General features: G+C 35.0%; 1 protein-coding gene across 1 annotated transcript in view; it reads left to right on the top strand.

Moving 5' to 3' along the window:
• Window positions 1-17,206, top strand: part of LOC149949695 (uncharacterized) — a 60,388-nt gene that overhangs the window by 31,518 nt on the left and 11,664 nt on the right. Inside the window, exons 12-16 of the mRNA XM_090169274.1 lie at window positions 524-692; window positions 2,336-2,459; window positions 5,854-5,947; window positions 6,673-6,779; window positions 6,840-6,960. Coding sequence (XP_090025400.1) covers window positions 524-692; window positions 2,336-2,459; window positions 5,854-5,947; window positions 6,673-6,779; window positions 6,840-6,960 — 615 coding nt within the window. The remainder of the gene's footprint in view (window positions 1-523; window positions 693-2,335; window positions 2,460-5,853; window positions 5,948-6,672; window positions 6,780-6,839; window positions 6,961-17,206) is intronic.

Raw genomic sequence — 17,206 nt, 5'->3', positions numbered from 1 at the left:
TATATTTTAAATCCATGTTATCAAAAGTTTAAAAGGATTTATATATTTATCTATACCATAAAAATTAAGTATGTATATCTTCACAGCCTAGAGGCAAATTTCAATATGCGTGAATTATGCATCAAACCATGAAAGCATACACCACATCATGCCTGAAAATTTATGGCCTATGATGAATGTGGAAATTAAACTGCTTTAATTGGGACTTTACTTGTTTATAAATCATAATGATATGTAAAGAATCTTTTAATGGCAGGAAAAGATTCCCACATAATATGTGGGAATTACACCAACTTTGAAACTTCAGTTTATTAGTGCTATTAGTACTCTTTTAACTTGAGCTTTTGTAATCTGCAGTTATGTTTTGTCACCATTCATGGAAAGCATTTTCAATGTTAATCGAGTAACATTATCAGCATAATGAAATTGTGCTTTTTTCATAAGAGATATCAGATACTTTTGATATTACAATATTAAGTTTATTTTAGTGGCACTTATCTCATTGGAACTCTTCTTTTTTTAGTGTATGCTGGTTGCAGGATTACAGGATACTGTATTTACTTTAGTAAATAACCTGAAATTGGTTAGGCTGCTATCAAAGATTTTGCTAAACAATATTAATTATGAAGAACCAGGTCTTTTAGATGTTGCTCATTTGAAATGCAACGCTATAAGCATTAGTATTCTCGCTAGTAAGTGAAATTTATATTAATTGCAGTATATTAGTTATGTTTTTGCTTTAAATATTCTTGCTTCACTGTCTATGGAATTCTTTCACGGGATGCTGTGCAATTATTAAAAAACGTTAGAGTGGTCGTGAATGATATTCATGAAGGGAACAGTGAAGGAATAAACTAACTACATGTCACACAGTGGTAATGTAATTTTTAAACAAGGCCAATATCTTGTGGTTCACTGTTGGCTACAAATCTGACATTCAGGGCTGGAGCTGTGATTTACTGACAAACTGGGAAGTTTGACTTTAATTGGAGTTTCGTCCGTACTGAAATCTTTGTTGTTTGTGTGTTGACCTTTGTCTTAAGAGAATTACCGTGGCAAGGTTATTCAAATCTTTTCAAAACTGCCCTTAATCTTTTAAACTTGATTATAGTGGATTGGTTCTTGTTGAAAGTTTACTTCAACAACATAAAATTATGATGAATTAACCAAGCAATTAATAAGTCAAAATGAACTGATTAATTAATTATAACTACATGTTAGGAAAACAGGACACTATAGAATGAGGTGGACTAAATGAAGTGAAAATAATTATAGATTACAAAGGACGAGTATATGTACAGTAATTAAAAAAACAACGGTTATTGTTAGAACGCTTTCTACAAACACTAGTCTTCAGCGTGTAGTATTTAGAAAGTATTTATCGTTTTCAATATTCAACAGCTCTCCACACTTCATAATCATAAACTATTTTGTGTCTAGTGACTCTGGTCATGTGGGCCATCATGTGACAGCTCAGAAAAATTATACTGACTGCCAGTTGTGATATACTATCTAGGTGCGTAGGAACGATTTTTATTAAGAAGGACACAGTTTAAATATTAAAAAAAAGCTTTTGGTGCGTATTTCCAATTTGAATAGGGGAACATTGTCCCCCTGTATCTTTGTTCCTACGCCACTGATACTATCAATAGTGAACTTCATCGCCACTTTGCGTCTGCTTGCTCTTGCTTGATTTAGCAGTCATTTGAAGGGTGATTTTATTTCTATTAATATTTGGCAAAAAGGCAAACCGTTTTAAGGTTAACATTAATATTCGGTGGTTATTGCCCTGATTGTCTTAAAAAAATAAAATAGCACATACATTCCTCATTCTCTTTTATTTACTAAAATTTTGAGAACAATTGGTCAATCCTAAGGGTTAGTCATTTTCTGTTGATCTGTTACTCTTGAGAAAAAGGGTCTTTACAACGCTAATATTGTTTAAGGTATCCTTTCTCATTCTTGATTTGCAATTGTAGAGATTATTTTTCATATAACTTTTAACCAAGCCGTATTAAAACATATAATAAAGAAATAGTTTAATTTCAGGGCTGGTTATGGGGTTTTTTAAAATGAAACATTGGGTTGGTTTTATTTTGGGGAAAAGTGTTTTTTTAAATATTTTGAAAAGGAAATGGTATGCAATTTAATTTAATGAGTGTATACTGTTAAAACAGAATTTACAGTAATGATAATTAGTTTTAAACCAGTATTTGAAGTTAATCTAGGCTTAAACTAAAAGCATTAAAACAACAAACTTTTTTTTTAAAAACCCCTGTTGAACTATACTTAAAAGCTAAGTATTTGTTTTTTCTAATGCAATACTGTTTTCCAGGTATATTTAATCATTTTCCACCAACTTTTGATGTTTTAAAACCTCTTGTTGCATACTTCAAAGCTGTGCTAAGTCCTAACCAAATGTTTAAGGTCTTTGAAAATGAAAGAGCTCTGGAACCATGGTATTTCATTATTCATTTAATTTATTTATAATGTATCTGTATCACAAGTTATATTTTCTCATTGGTTACCGTTTTATATTTTAATGTTGCATGCAGTCCATCCTTAAACAAGGTAGACATTCTAGATCCTTATTTGTTTAATCTTCATAATTAGGTATGGTTTGTTTTGTCAAGTCAGCGTTGTCATTTCCCTTCCTATGCGCATGTCCAGATCTATTTTGCTCTACGTATCTTACACGAGGGTAATTCCATGTGAAATCATCAAGTGTTGATGCTCAAAAGTGATGGATTTCAACCAACTTTTTTTCTTGGTTAATTTACCCTAAATATGAAGCCTCCTGGAGTGAAGCAGGCTTATTTAAAAACTTTAAATATATATATATTTTTTTTAAATTTGGCGCATTTTGGGTACTTAATAAACATTTTTTGCAGCAACGTAATTCGTAATGGTTTTAAAATATAAAAATTGGTAGCATTACATAAAAGTGTTGATTTTAAATATGGCCTACATTTTATTCTATCTGCTTTAGATTTAATTATAAGAGCAGTTTATTGGGGTAGCACTAAACATCGTTTTTACGAAAAGGTCCATCGTTAAAATCAATGTAAATTTAATCTAAGCACCTCCTGACGCATAGAAAGGTCCTATTAAATTTGGTGTTGGCCAAAGAATTATATCAAAACAATTAAATTATCATTTGCGGCCAAAATACCCTCGGCATCTACGTGACAAGGTCTATCAGGCGCAACCAAAATTAATATATAATTCAATGAGGCCGCTGTAGTTCACTTCACCCAAATAATAAATAAAAAGGCCAATTTAAAAAAAATGGTTTTGATAGAAATAATTTTGTCGCCTACACCAAATTAAGAGGGATCTTTCTATACGTACTTAGATTAAATTTGTTAATTTTTGAGGCGACCTTTTTAGTTAATTAAATATTAAAAGTCACCCCACTACATCGAGGACTAGCCAAAAATGTTAAGCTTTCAAATTTCAAAAACAAGTGCTATATTCTCCACCAAAAAAAAAACAAAATTAAATGAGGCCGCTGTAGTTCAATTTTGCGTATTATTTTGCTAGTCTCCCATGTAGGAGCTAATTGGCCCGAGGTGACAACTTTATAATAAGGTTATCTTCATAATTAAGAGAGAATTAATCTAAATACAAATATTTCCTTTGGTTCAATAGTTTTGGAGACCACGTTTAATTTTCAATATTCATCAATGCAATCATTAATGACAGACGGAAAATTATTCAGTCCCATTCGACTAGTCATGTGCTTATAGTAAGGTTAATACAATAGGTTTTGAGCGAACTTCGTGGCTCTCACTGCTATTCTTATTATTATATTTCAAAACAATATGGATCTTGAGAACTCAACACAATTTACCGATTTTGTAATTTGTTCATTGGGTAGTATAATTGATAGGTCATTAGATTGTCGTAACACTACATTAAAATTACTGACCCACCGCAGAGATTTAAAAAACTTTTGTCCCCAAAAATCTGCATCAACCCATTTGACCTTCATAGGTAGAGCGCCATTAAAAAAAAGATTGAGGGAATTAAAACTTCATTGTGCAGATGAATTGTCTAAATTATCAGGAAAAGACATAGTACCTGGCATGAAAATTTGCCCCATGTGTTGAACTTATAAAACTAGTACATTCTGTAATAAGTTCACATAACACTGAATACTCTAATAGTGACTTAAAGCAGGTGTTATTGCAAAAGTCCAGTGATTGTCTGCTCATATTAGTCTCAGAGTTTAACACTCCTGGGATGTTCTCTATAAGGAAGTCACCTTTCCACGGATAGATGTGTAATTTACGCTAAACGGTGTAATGAACACTCTTCACGATAGAGATATTTAACTACTATTTTATCATTATTAATGAGGGACGCTTCAGTTTAGGTTAACAAAGGTATTTTATTTCAACTCACGGTTCTTCCTTTAAGCAATCCTTTCATCTACCTCCGATGGGACATCTAGCTCTCTCCCCCTCTCTTACAGGGGCTCTCTTTATATATGGTTGTGACTAGACTATACTTTCGCCACCAGGGGATTTACTCTTTCCAACGGACGCCCTCTATCGAGTCCCTTACAACGGAAACTGGAATCTATACAAGATATTGTAAAAAGCCAGCTATTTATTGCAATTGGACCACTGGAAAGTGTTCATTTATTGAAACAGGAACATGAAAGTACAAATACCTTAGCTCCTTCTAGCTGGTCAATTGCTAAAGTTGCAGTCTTTTAAGTTTAACACTACTTTGTAAGAAAAGCTAAAGATATTAGAAAAATTAGAGGCTTACCTAATAATAAAAAAGGGAAACCACTGGCCACCGATAGTTCCTTCTATCGAAATCTTCTACCTAGCTGAGGGATGAAGTTAGTTGTATTTGTCTAGGGAAAAAGATTATGTATTGGTTATCAAAGATGGAAGTAGAATTCACAAACAAAAAAGACTACTTTTGGCTATCATAAACGAATTGCATGAAATATATATATCTCAAACTGGATACGACGTTGAAATTTCAATTTTTTTCACTAAGTCCATAGCAGTGCATTAAGGGTCTCATTCTGTTAGCTGTTGGAGTTTCTGATTATATGGATGCCTTTCTGTTATACGTGTTCTACATCCGCTAAGGAATGCATGATGCACAGCTGCCAGTCTTGTTTCTTTGAAGTCTCTCTTAAAATAATTTTGTTGCGATAAAAAATGAAGACCAATTAAATTTAGATATGGGTAAAATATGTATAAAAAACTGGGGGGATTTAAAAATAAAAAATTAAAAAAAAAAGAAATAATAATCTAATCGATCATTGTAATTTTAGTTTAACATATATGCTTGACAAGGGGTGTTATACCTAAACCGCTCTTTTAATTAAATCTAGAGCAGATAGGATGAAATGGAGGCCATATTTAGAATCAACACACTCTTTTAGGTAAGGCTACTAATTTTTATATTTTTAAAACCTTTATGAATTGCGTTATGGAAAAATAAATACCTACCTAAAATCTGGCCAAAATGCGCCAAATTTAAAAAAATAATATATCTTTTAAATTTTTTAAATTAGCTCGCTTAGGGTAAATTTACCACGAAAGATATTGGTTGAAATCCATAAATTTTGAGCAACAATGCTTAATTTCACGTGTAATTACCCACTGTGATCGAACTAATCTGATTGCTTCCGAACGTTCGTTGTGGCTGTAGATAAGCCTGTTAGGGGCACAGTGATTTACTTTCCCCCGGGTAGCTCTTAAGCCTATTATTATTATTATTATTATTAAATCAAAAACACTTCCACTTTTATCTCTAATTTTTTTTAATAGTTGAATGAGCTGTATTTTAATTTTGAACAATATCAAAAACTTTTTTTTTCAGTCTTAGAATAATTATTGAAGCGGTGTATTTACTAGAAAGGACAAAGGATATCTTGGATGAAGACTTGCGAAGCCTGCTGGAACATTCCAAAAAGGTTTAGTTTAAATTAATATGTAATTGGTTTTCAATCTCTAAAGGCTTTAATTTTGCAGCTAACAATATGCATATTATTTTTGTAATGAATAGGAAAAATAAAAATTACAATGCCAATCTTAAACAGAAAAATTAAGAGAGTTGGGGAATTTTGGTAAAGCTTTATGTTGCCCTCTTAAGCATCCTCAAAAATCATGGTTTAAAACCCACTGTCTTGTTGCATGCCTCTTGAGCACCATAAAAATCATTCAGTTTTAAAATACATCCTATTGTTGGCCTCTTGAGCACCCTCAAAAATCATTTTGTTAAACACATTCTCACCCTCAAAAATAATTTTGTTTAAAAACACAATCACTCTCACAAATCATTTAGTTCAAAAACATTCTTACCCTCAAAAATAATTTTTTTAAAAACACATTATCACCCTTAAAAATCATTTAGTTTAAAACACATTCTCTTTTCACGCTCTCTATAAAAGACACCAATTTATCAAACCAGCTGCTAATGTATCACCTCCCTGTTCTTTTTGTCCAAGTGATTAAATGAAACTTTGAGCTTCATTGAGAGAAAGGTACTTGGCTGATTATTATTATCTTACTTTTAAATTGACATTCGACAAGATATTTAAACTTAAATCATATAGGTATTGATTAATTTATTGTTATATCGAACTAATAAACTTTGTTGTAACTGAATTTTTATGACAATTTTTGTTTTGTTTACTAGGACCAATATTTACCAAAACTCATTGCGAAAGGTGTGCTATTGGAACATTCCACACGGCTGCTGGACGTTCTTAGAACAGTAGATAAGAGCAATTCATTTGACAGTCTGTAAGTGTGACATTACTAAAATTTCTCATAAGGAGAATAATAACTTTTTGTAAACCTTAGTTCTTTCTGCCAAACACTCATCAATGAAATTTCTGATTCATCCAAAAATCCAGTCAGTTGTATTGTTAATTCATCAAATCACCGCTTTTACAAGTCTTCAGATGTTCTACCAGTGTCTAAAGTATGTTTTACCTTCTTATAAATTGAAGAAAAAAGCACATGTTCAAGGATCGAACCAAGCCTCTGCCTTGGCCCGAGGGTATTCTAATTTTAGCCGAGGAACCGACGATCCTACGAGATTATTAAAAACTCGAATTACGTCTCAGCTTGAACAGCAAAACTATATTTTTCCGCGGATCATCCTTGCGCAGGAACCCTGGTCGCCTTTGCGGTCTGGCGTCTGTTTTGAACGTGTTGAGACTTGAAAATCTTATGTTTTACCCAACCAATAAAATAATGGGAAGTTTTACTTTATTTTTAAGGGGAGGGGAGTGTACTGTGTGAATCATTGAAGGGGTGCATTGAGACTTGATAGGAACTCTAAAATTCGAATTGACACAGACATTCGGTAAAATTTGTTATTTTTAGTTTTGTTTTTTTTACATACGAGTTTGCCTTGGCCTCGGCGCGAGGGAGTTTTTCGAGCCTTGTTCGTACCTTGCACATGTTACCCAATATTTCATAAATATTAAAAAATGTTTCTCAAATGTTTTAATTTTAAAAGGAAAACCACTTAATAAACGGAGGTTCCAACACAGAGGGAACCATGGGTCGTCCGATTTTAATGAAATTTTACACATGGTAAATTGTTTCTAATGGAGGGCCAATTGGGAAATTTTAGCCTAATATAAAGAGTGGTTCTGAAATTATAGACTTTTGGAAATACCCCACGTTTTTAAGGTTTCGTTTGCGCAAAAGTCGTACCCCTAAGTGTTATGGTGAATAACATTTTTGCGACCAAGGGTAGTATCATGCGAATCTCGTCTCTAGGAAAATCCATACCGTTGATTTCTTAAATGCTAACAAAATTATTGGGCAAAATTGAACTACAGTGGCCTCATGTAATTTTGCTTTTTTGTGGCGGATAATGTAGCACTTGACGCGTAGATTACGAAACAATTTGTTTTAGGGCCGCAAACGATAATTTTTTCAATTAACTTAATTTTAAAAAAGTAGTAATTTTAGGGGATTACTGTTTTTTTGCGGATAATGTAGCACTTGACGCGTGGATTACGTAGTTATTTTTTGGGCCGCAAATGATAATTTTTTTCATTAACTTAATTTAAAAAAAAGGCATTTTAGGGGATTAGTAACGTTTTTTTTAAAAAATAGTTTCGTCGTGTATCCGTCAACACAACTTTTCACACGCGCCCCAGCCCCATTCCGAGCATTGACGGTGGCCCTTCTGTAATCGTACCTAGTGGCATCGTAATTAGTGAAATCGTATCAACTTAAATAGTAACTCCCCGTATTGGCGCCTGACGCACTTTGAGATACCGCGTATTGGCGCCGCGCACTCACTTCGCTCAAGCGCTGGGGGCGTGCGGCGCCTCCCCAACCCCATACTAAAAAAAGCGATGGGCCATCTATAACGCAACCTAGAGGACAGTACCAAGCCTTACGCATGAAGTATATACTTTTAATATCAACCTGAAATAAGCGTTTGTGGCCCAAAAATACAAAACACCTAGAAAATGAACAAAAACTGTAATTGATTTTATAAAGGGGGTAAATCCATGTCAAATCACCCGATTTCAAGAAAAGTTCCCACGGCACCAATTTCGATTTCGTTTAAACTTTAACCACTTATTTTATAGACCTTTTGAGCAGGAAAGCCAAATTTTGAGCTCTGAAATCGAAGTATTTTTGAAGATGCAAGGTTATTTAAGTAGTAGAGTGTTTTGACAAGTACAATTTTGTCATTTTTGAGCATTGATATCTAAAGATCGGTTAATATCACGTAGGTGTAATTTTTTATAACGATTTTACTGGTGGTAAAGATAACTAAGTAATCATTCCGAGGTTCGAAAATAGGGTCGTTAATTTTATAAAAATCAGCGAATGTGCCATAAAAAATCGCAATAAAGGTAAACAGACCAACTTCGTCGGTCTTTAAGACATCGAAATAAATTTTTTAAATTCATTAATCGACCTATATAGGATGAAATTAAGCCGGGGAATACAAAAAAGGAACCAGAATTACTCGCGGCTTTATACTTTTGGAGTTATAGGGGTTCAAATTTAACGTTTTTCTCAAAATCGGGAAATCATGGTAGTGAATAGTCGCGTTTTTGGCAATGTCGGATACTGAAATACAATAATTTTGATACCATCTGAAAGTACAGATTTCATTATATAACATATGAAATTTTCATCTTCTGTTTCCAAGTCGTTCAAGGTCAAACGTTAAGGGCAAAACGAACCCGATTTTTAAAACTTAAAACTGAGCACTCCACGTCAAATCAACCAGGCCCATACCACTCAAGTCACCGAATTTGATTAATTTTTTTTGGGCAGGTGTAGTTATGGGTAAAACTAACCCCTGTACAGCAAAAGTGCCGAAATAAGTTTATTTGGAAGTTCTATGATAAAATAACTGTTTTGCGATTTTCCGAAAACCCGTTGCACCCAAAGAATTAATAGCTATAACTTCAGTTCTAAGAGAGATAAAAATGTGATCGATGACTTATTTTATAGGTAATTAAATCCTTAACACACCATATTATATATTTTTTTAAATAAAAGGTTTAAAAATTTGGGAATTTGAAACTTGGAGGTAAGTTATTCGCGGATCCCCAAAATAGCTAAATTTAGGAAAATTAATTTTTGCCCTCATCGACTTATTTCTACATAATACATTCTCTGTTAAAACATTTTCTTGGGGAATTAACGTTTAAAGGGAATATAACCTGCAAAGCAATCTTTATGAAAGACCCCTTCAATTTTTCGAATTTCCCTGTACAGTGGCGCCAAACATTTTTAAAGCCAAAGGCAAGAGCAGCCAGAGCTGCAAACGTTGGTGTTCCACACCAAATGCCTGAGGTTATATTCCCTTTAAGGAAGCTACAACCAAATTACCGTACCCCCCCTCCAAGCAATTTTAGATTTTAGAAGTTTTCATACTTCGGGTTTTATTTTTATTTACTTCATGATATATAAAAATTGAAATGTTATTATTTTATAACTTTTGGAATTACTATCAAAATGTTACTGCACTGTTAGTACAGGTCTATGTAACATAATTACTCAGAAGTATGCCTTTATATAACATCTCTGTATTAAAAATTTCAATGAGACCTTGGTTCACAGCCACCAAAGAAATCACGAACGAGCTACGCTCCAAACCGGTTTAACTTCCTTCCCTCCCCGCCAGACCTGGTTTTGATGACGTAAAAGCCGTCATCAATTGGAAAGTGACGTCAATTACGTCATATCCTGTGAACAAGGTCTCATTGAGAAGACGTTCTTTTTGGCACACTTATAAGTAATTATGTTACATATGATAAAATGGTAAAAGAGGGTAGCTCAACATCAAAATTGTTACCAACTTGCAATATGGTGTCTAATAGTCCTTTAAATAACAGGTCATTAAAGCTGATTATAGAGTTTGTGCTGCTGCGACTGGACATATAACTGGTCTATGGTTTCCCTTCATACTGCCAAAGCTGATAATTTTCTATTCATAAATCTGGCGGCATTTTTCAACCGGGGGGCAAGACAGTCAGAGAGGGGTTTATTTATAAGCGCCTTTTTGAGGATCTGATAAGTCCGGTATAGACAACATAATTTGAGAGGGGACAAAGGTGGCAAGTGGGGCAGTTTCCCCCAAAATTTGCGACCAACGAATTGGCCCGTGTTTGGTGTCGTACAGGATGGTAGTTTTCACGTTGAGTCGAGTGCTACCAACCGTTTCTGAGTTAATAACGAATTTGCACTGAACTACGTGTTTTTTTATAAAAAGAAAAACAAATTTAATAATTGGGTCGAGTTTGATATCGTTTCAATAGTTAGTTTTAACCGCGGGTCGCTATAGGACTAATAGTTTCGGACAATAACAATTGGAAGGTTATATCAAGATTTTGGCCAGGGTCAACGTATTGTTTAGTGCCGAATCGAATGGGACCAGCCGCAAGTCCTTAGGATGAATCGTTTCCGAGTTATAACGAAATATTTCGTAAAATTGGCATTTAAACCTTTAAAATGTACTCTTCCTGCGTACCGTAATGCAGGAGTAGATCCAGGCCATCAAGTAAGGAGGGGCGATCATGGCTATTCAAAAGTCGTCTGCTATTTCTTCACAAATTTAGTTGGCAGGTATTAAAGTAGATGGCGCTATCGTTTCTAAGCTCGAAGCCTATATGGAGCGTGAAAATGTAACGCGGAGGTCTCATTTTCGTTTGCTTAAACCAAGTACTTTCTACAACTAGAAAGTCTAGTATACTCTAGTATCTATAAATATATTGCAATAACTTCAAAAATTGTTATGTTTTTTCAAGTATTCTAAGGGGGCGATCGCATCCATCGCCCCCCCTATAGATCCGCCCCTGCCGTAATGTGGTTGTAACTTTGTCAAAAGTTACTCCCTCCATGAAAATGAGAATGTATTATGATGAAGTAAGTCGATAGAGGCCAAAAAATATTTTTTTGTCTAAATATAGCTATTTTGTTGATCAAATTGAAATTTTTTCAAAGGTTTTAAATTTTAATTATATTTTTATTGTTATTATATTAAATAATATAATGTGTAAAGGGATTCATTACCTTTAAAATAAGTCATTGATCACGTTTTTATCTCTTTAAGAACCGAAGTTCGGGAAGGGCATAGGTGGGGGGCATCTATCCCGGGCGACACTCATTAAGGGGCGCCATAAATTGATTGGCAACCTTTTGGTCAAGTTACATTTTAGGTATTTTTAAAGCAAAAAGGGCGCCATTTTAAAGATTTTGCCAGGGCAACGCAAACCCTCGCTACGGCACTGCCGAAGTTATAGCTATTAATTCTTTGGGTGCAACGGGTTTTCGGAAAATCGCAAAACAGTTATTTTATCATAGAACTTCCAAATAAACTTATTTCGGCACTTTTGCTGTACAGGGGTTAGTTTTGCCCATAACTACACCTGCCCAAAAAATTAATCAAATGCGGTGACTTGAGTGGTATGGGCATGGTTGATTTGACGTGGAGTGCTCAGTTTTAAGTTTTAAAAATCGGGTTCGTTTTGCCCTTAACGTTTGACCTTGAACGACTTGGAAACACAAGATGAAAATTTCATATGTTATATAATGAAATCTGTACTTTCAGATGGTATCAAAATTATTTTGTGTTTCAGTATCCGACATTGCCAAAAACGCGACTATTCACTACCATGATTTCCCGATTTTGAGAAAAACGTTAAATTTGAACCCCTATAACTCCAAAAGTATAAAGCCGCGAGTAATTCTGGTTAATGAATTTAAAAAAATTTATTTCGATGTCTTAAAGACCGACGAAGTTGGTCTGTTTACCTTTATTGCGATTTTTTATGGCACATTCGCTGATTTTTTTAAAATTAACGACCCTATTTTCGAACCTCGGAATGATTACTTAGTTATCTTTACCACCAGTAAAATCGTTATAAAAAATTACACCTACTGATATTAACCGATCTTTAGATATCAATGCTCAAAAATGAAAAAATTGTACTTGTCAAAACACTCTACTACTTAAATAACCTTGCATCTTCAAAAATACTTCGATTTCAGAGCTCAAAATTTGGCTTTCCTGCTCAAAAGGTCTATAAAATAAGTGGTTAAAGTTTAAACGAAATTGGTGCCGTGGGAACTTTTCTTGAAATCGGGTGATTTGACATGGATCTACCCCCCTTTATAAAATCAATTACAGTTTTTGTTCATTTTCTAGGTGTTTTGTATTTTTGGGCCACAAACGCTTATTTCAGGTTGATATTAAAAGTATATACTTCATGCGTAAGGCTTGGTACTGTCCTCTAGGTTGCGTTATAGATGGCCCATCGCTTTTTTTAGTATGGGGTTGGGGAGGCGCCGCGCGCCCCCAGCGCTTGAGCGAAGTGAGTGCGCGGCGCCAATACGCGGTATCTCAAAGTGCGTCAGGCGCCAATACGGGGAGTTACTATTTAAGTTGATACGATTTCACTAATTACGAATAAGGTTATTTAAAAAAATCGTACCTTGAAAAGTACTTCGATTTCAGAGCTAAAAATTTGGCTTTCCTGCTCAAAAGGTCTATAATATAAGTGGTTCAAGTTTAAACGAAATCGAAAATGGTGCCGTGGGAGCCATCGGGTGATTTGACATGGACTTACCCAGTACGGGAATATCACCTGGAAATTATTAGGACACCGAAACTGTGGTGTCGGCGAACACACGACGGAAATAAGTACAACGAAACACGTGAAAATGCCCAAAAATGTGAAATTTTTAAAATTAAATTAAAAAATTAAATAATCATTTGCGGCCAAAATAAAAAATACCCTCGGCATCTACGTGACAAGGTCTATCAGACGCAACCAAAATTAATATAAAATTCAGTGAAAATGAGACATTTTTATAATTAAAAAAATTAAATAATCATTTGCGGCCAAAATAAAAAAATACCCTCGGCATCTACGTGACAAGGTCTATCAGACGCAACCAAAATTAATATAAAATTCAGTGAAAATGAGAAATTTTTAAAATAAAAAAAATTAAATTAAAAAATTAAATAATCATTTGCGCCCAAAATAAAAAATACCCTCGGCATCTACGTGTCAAGGTCTATCAGGCGCAACCAAAATTAATATGAAATTCAATGAGGCCGCTGTAGTTCACTTCACCCAAATATTGTATCTGTAACGGTTGTTTAAAAAATCAAACGTTTTTCAAAATATTTAGCAAATGGGGGGTCAACTTTGAAGCCAAGTACTGAAAAAGGGCATACTCCGATTCTAATGTTTCCCCTATATATTGATAGCCATAAGCCTAAGCTTTCATATGATATGTAATGTGTTTGTGATATCGGGGCGTTAAGATCCAAAAACAAAACAAACATTATTTTCATGAAAAACCCGTTTTAAAGAAAAAAACCACCATATTTTTACTCAGCTCTGATAAATTTTATTTAGATTGAAATATTATCTGTGCTTTCGTTATGCAAATTTTAGGAATTTTCAACTTGGTTGACTTCCGCTGAGATGAAGACAAATTAAAAACCATTCATATTTAATTTAACGAAGATAGATGGTGACTTTTCTTCTCCCGTATTATATCGGTCATTCTCTTCACTTTGAACAGTAAAAATATTACTACTTATTTCTTGACCTCTTTTATCTTTATTTCGTCTACTCTAGATTCGGCTAGTTATGTTACTTGTTCACACGGATTTGACTCTCATCACGTGTTGTTTAGTACATCTATTTTCGAAATTGTTAATAGTATGGAAGTAGAAAACCCATTAGAAATGTGTTCCGTTGTAAAATTTAGTCAATAAGAATGCCACAAACTAAACCATTGTAAGACCCAAGGAATAACAGATCTGAGCACTTTTGACAATGACACTCGGTCATTAATTGTGGCTCGATCTGGTGTTACCGATGAAGGAGCTGTGCATAATGTATGTAACCATCACTTTGCAACTCTAATTACCAAATATGCTCATCACCAACGAAAATGCTGAGATCCATTTGATATGCGCAAAAGAAATATCACAAGTGAGTTCTAGCTAATAGGTCGATATGAAATGTCAGTAGGTAAAAATGTCCGTACCTTAAAGGGAATTTAACCTTTGAAAAATTAAAAGGGTCTTCCATTAAGATTCCTTTGCAGGTTATATTCCCTTTAAAACGGCGTTCACAAGTACACCTCGAAACCGCTTAGAATCGATTTGAAGTGGTTTCAGGCAAGATCGAACGGGTAGAAAACCAGTAACCAAAGCGCTTTTTCAAGCGATTTTGAGGTGTAAGTGTGACTGAGGCTTACGTTTAGGCGAATGGGAGGGAAGACGACGGACCAGACGACGTTAGGACGTAGACGGACCGACTTAAGGCTGGTTTTCACTAAGACAAAACCGTAGCGACGGCAGGCGTTACCGTCAAAAAAATGTAATATGCCTAACGGGGATTTTAAAGTTGACGCTCACCGTTGCGACGGTAACACCAGATCAAGCCACAATTAATGACTGAGTTTCATCGTCAAAGGTGCTGAGATCTGTTATTCCTTGGGTTTTACAATGGCTTAGTTTGTGGCATTCTTCTTGAATAAGTTTTCCAACGGAACACATTTCTAATGGGTTTTCTACTTCCATACTATTAACAATTTCGAAAATAGATGTACTAAACAACACGTGATGAGACTCGAATCCGTGTGAACAAGTAACATAACTAGCAGAATCTAGAGCAGACTAAATAAAGATAAAAGAGGTCAAGAAATAAGTAGTAATATTTTTACTGTTCAAAGTGAAGAGAATGACCGATTTAATACTGGAGGAAAAAGGTCACCATCTATCTTCGTTAAATTAAATATAAATGGTTTTTAATTTGTCTTCATCTCAACGGAAGTCAACCAAGTTGAAAATTCCTAAAATTTGCATAGCGAATGCACAGATTATATTTCAATCTAAATAAAATTTATCAGAGCTGAATAAAAATATGGTGGTTTTTTTCTTTAAAACGTGTTTTTATGAAAATAATGTTTTTGTTTTGGAGTCTTAACGCCCCAATATCACAAACATATTGTACAACATATGAAAGCTTAGGCTTATGGCTATCAATATATAGAGGAAACATTAGAATCGGAGTATGCCCTTTTTCGGTACTTGGCTTTATAGTTGACCCCCCATGCACTAAATATTTTGAAAAACGTTCGATTTTTTAAACAACCATTACAGATACAATATTTTTGTTAGCATTTTAGAAATCAACGCTATGAATTTTCCTAGAGACGAGATTCGCCTTGGTCGCAAAAATGTTATTCACCAAAACGCTTAGGGGTACGACTTTTGCGCAAACGAAACCTTAAAAACGTGGGGTATTTTCAAAAGTCTATAATTTCGGAACCACTCTTTATATTAGGTTAAAATTTCACAATTGGCCCCCCATTAGCCACAATTTACCGTGTGTAAAATTTCATCAAAATCGGACGACCCATGGTTCCCTAGTTCTGTGTTTGAACCTCCGTGGCATGACCCATTAACAATTGCATTTTGGATACCAATTATGGATTTTGACTAGGTTCCATTATAATCTTAACGAGTGGTGTAGCCAGATACTTGTCAAGTTTAGGAGGGTGTTGAGGATGGGGTTAAAATACAGTACAATCAAAGTTATGCCCAAGAGCTTTTTACACAGAAACCATCCTGGCTAAGACACTGAGGATACCTATTGAAAATTCTACTTGTAACCTTAAAAGTACGCTATAATTATTTAAAATTAATTCCATATTCTCTATTGTTAAAATGTTTTATTCTTTCTAATGTTAATATCTCAATACTTATTTTCCAAGCCGTACGGAGTGGGCCAATCATAGTACCCTCGGGGCCAGAGGAGAAATCGTCTGGTTTACCGATGGGTCTAAGACCCACTCTGGCTCTGGTTCGGGGATGTATTGTCTTACTAGCAATCTCGGCTTCTTTGAAAGCCTTGGTGTTTATGCTAGTGTTTTTCAGGCTTCTGTATTGACTTTTGTCTTAAGGCAAGGTTATCCAAATTTATTCGGATAGTCAAGCTGCCCTCAAGGCTCTAACCAGTTTCAGGTCTCTTCAAAACTGGTTTATAGCTGTTTGAGCCTCCTCTCGGAGCTAGGCACCAACAATAAAGTTCAGCTCTATTGGGTTCCTGGCCATCGGGGGTACTATGGTAATGAGAAAGCCAATGTCTTAGCCAAGAAGGGGGCAGAGGCTGGGTTTTTTGGTCCTGAACCTGCCGTTCCTATCCCCTCTAGCATAGTTCGCGGCCTTATCTCCAACTCCATGACTGACCGTCAACTCAAGCTTTGGATTGAGATGGATGGCCAAAGGTAGGCTAAAGAGTTTATCTCGGGCCCCTCTAGGCAGAGAGCTAAGGAGTTGCTCTCGCTTTCCAAATCTAATATCAGGTTGGTCGTTGGCCTACTAACAGGTCACTGTCTCCTTAACAGTCATCTTTACCTGATTGGAATCAGTGATGATCCAATCTGCAGGGCATGTCAGGCTGAGGAGGAAACCGCCTCTCATGTGCTTTGCAGGTGCGATTATTACGCGGACCAAAGATTCGAGCATCTAGGTATGCATCAGCTGGAAACTTCTGATTTCTATAATATGCCGGCCAAGAGGATTCTCCGTTTTGTGTCGGAAATCGGGCTTTTTAAGTCTTAAGGTTCGGGGTTGCACAATGGACCTCTGGTCGAAGTGCGCCCCTTACCAAAAAATAAGTGGTCTAAGAACTATTTAAGTTGGTTTTAAG

This window comes from Leiobunum rupestre, chromosome 3 (genome assembly GCF_980474605.1).
Source record: "Leiobunum rupestre chromosome 3, qqLeiRupe1.1.hap1, whole genome shotgun sequence".
Classification (NCBI taxonomy): domain Eukaryota; kingdom Metazoa; phylum Arthropoda; class Arachnida; order Opiliones; family Sclerosomatidae; genus Leiobunum; species Leiobunum rupestre.
The sequence above is the reverse complement of the archived record's forward strand: the minus strand, read 5'-3'. Positions and strand labels throughout refer to the sequence as shown.